General features: G+C 38.4%; 1 protein-coding gene across 1 annotated transcript in view; it reads right to left on the bottom strand.

The window, feature by feature from the left end:
• The window catches only part of CPB1 (carboxypeptidase B1), a 34,234-nt gene that overhangs the window by 4,917 nt on the left and 28,298 nt on the right, over positions 1–1,019 (bottom strand). Inside the window, exon 10 of the mRNA XM_006917465.1 lies at positions 361–445. Coding sequence (XP_006917527.1) covers positions 361–445 — 85 coding nt within the window. The remainder of the gene's footprint in view (positions 1–360; positions 446–1,019) is intronic.

The following is a 1,019-nucleotide window of genomic DNA, read 5'->3' as shown; positions in this document are numbered from 1 at the left end:
GCACTACATGGCTATGTTCATTTTTCCTGCTTTCCTACTGTGAATTCTTTGGAGACAGTGCTGGTCTCCTTCCTTCCCTTTCTCCTTTCCTCTTGCCTGCTCTCCATCTTTCCTTTTTTCCCTAGCACACGTAGTAGGTGCTCAATAGATGTTTACAGAGAGCAAATGTTTCTGTGGGTTGAGAGGGATATTTCTCTCTTTTTTTTTCTGAACAGAAAACTGATGACAAATTTTACAAAAAAAATTCACTGTCAGGCAAAAGCCATATGCTTTAAATGATCAGAAAAGAAAAGGCTCTGGGAACCATTTTTCGCCTTTTTCGGCATGCAGTCTCTGCACAGTTCTGAAGCCAAGACTCACAGATTGTTGTAGCTCCTGGGCCATATGTGTACTTGGTACCGTACAGTGTGGCAAGTTCTTTCACGGTAGCTTTAGCCAGAGCATTCTGCAAAAGAACCAGTAGTAAGTGAATAAATAAATAAAAGCACTCACTGACAAGCAAAAAAATACACATTATTTTTAAGACATTGAAGATGTGTAAGTCATAATTCAGGTTAGCATTTCATACTTATTCAGTGCCCATTCCAATTTTTCCAGCTAACTTAGTCATACGATCCAGGTGATTTCCATGAAAGGATGTCTTCCCTAACCCCCCAAGCAGTCACTCTGAGCTACCCTCTGTCATACACAGAATGTATCATATTGTGTCAACACCATTTGCTGGCCTCTGAGTTCTCAGTGACTTTTCTGTCTTTTATCTCCGTGTCCCCAGGGTCTAGTTTAGGGTTTGCCTCTTAGTGGTTGTCCAGTAACTATTTGTTAAAACTCTGAAGATGGTTAGCTCTCTTCTTACCCTATTATTTGAGAATTAGTTCCTTCATTTATTTTAAATCATTGTTGCAGTAAAGAATGAGTCCTAGGAATAAGTTCTGTTTTAGTAAGAGGACGATATTTCACTTCATTTTCTTTTTTTCTTTACATGGAAATTAATTGGTCTTTTTTTTTTTTTTTTGCTGGAT

Source organism: Pteropus alecto, unplaced genomic scaffold (assembly GCF_000325575.1).
Source record: "Pteropus alecto unplaced genomic scaffold, ASM32557v1 scaffold75, whole genome shotgun sequence".
NCBI lineage: Eukaryota > Metazoa > Chordata > Mammalia > Chiroptera > Pteropodidae > Pteropus > Pteropus alecto.
This window is presented reverse-complemented; position numbering and strand designations above follow the sequence as displayed.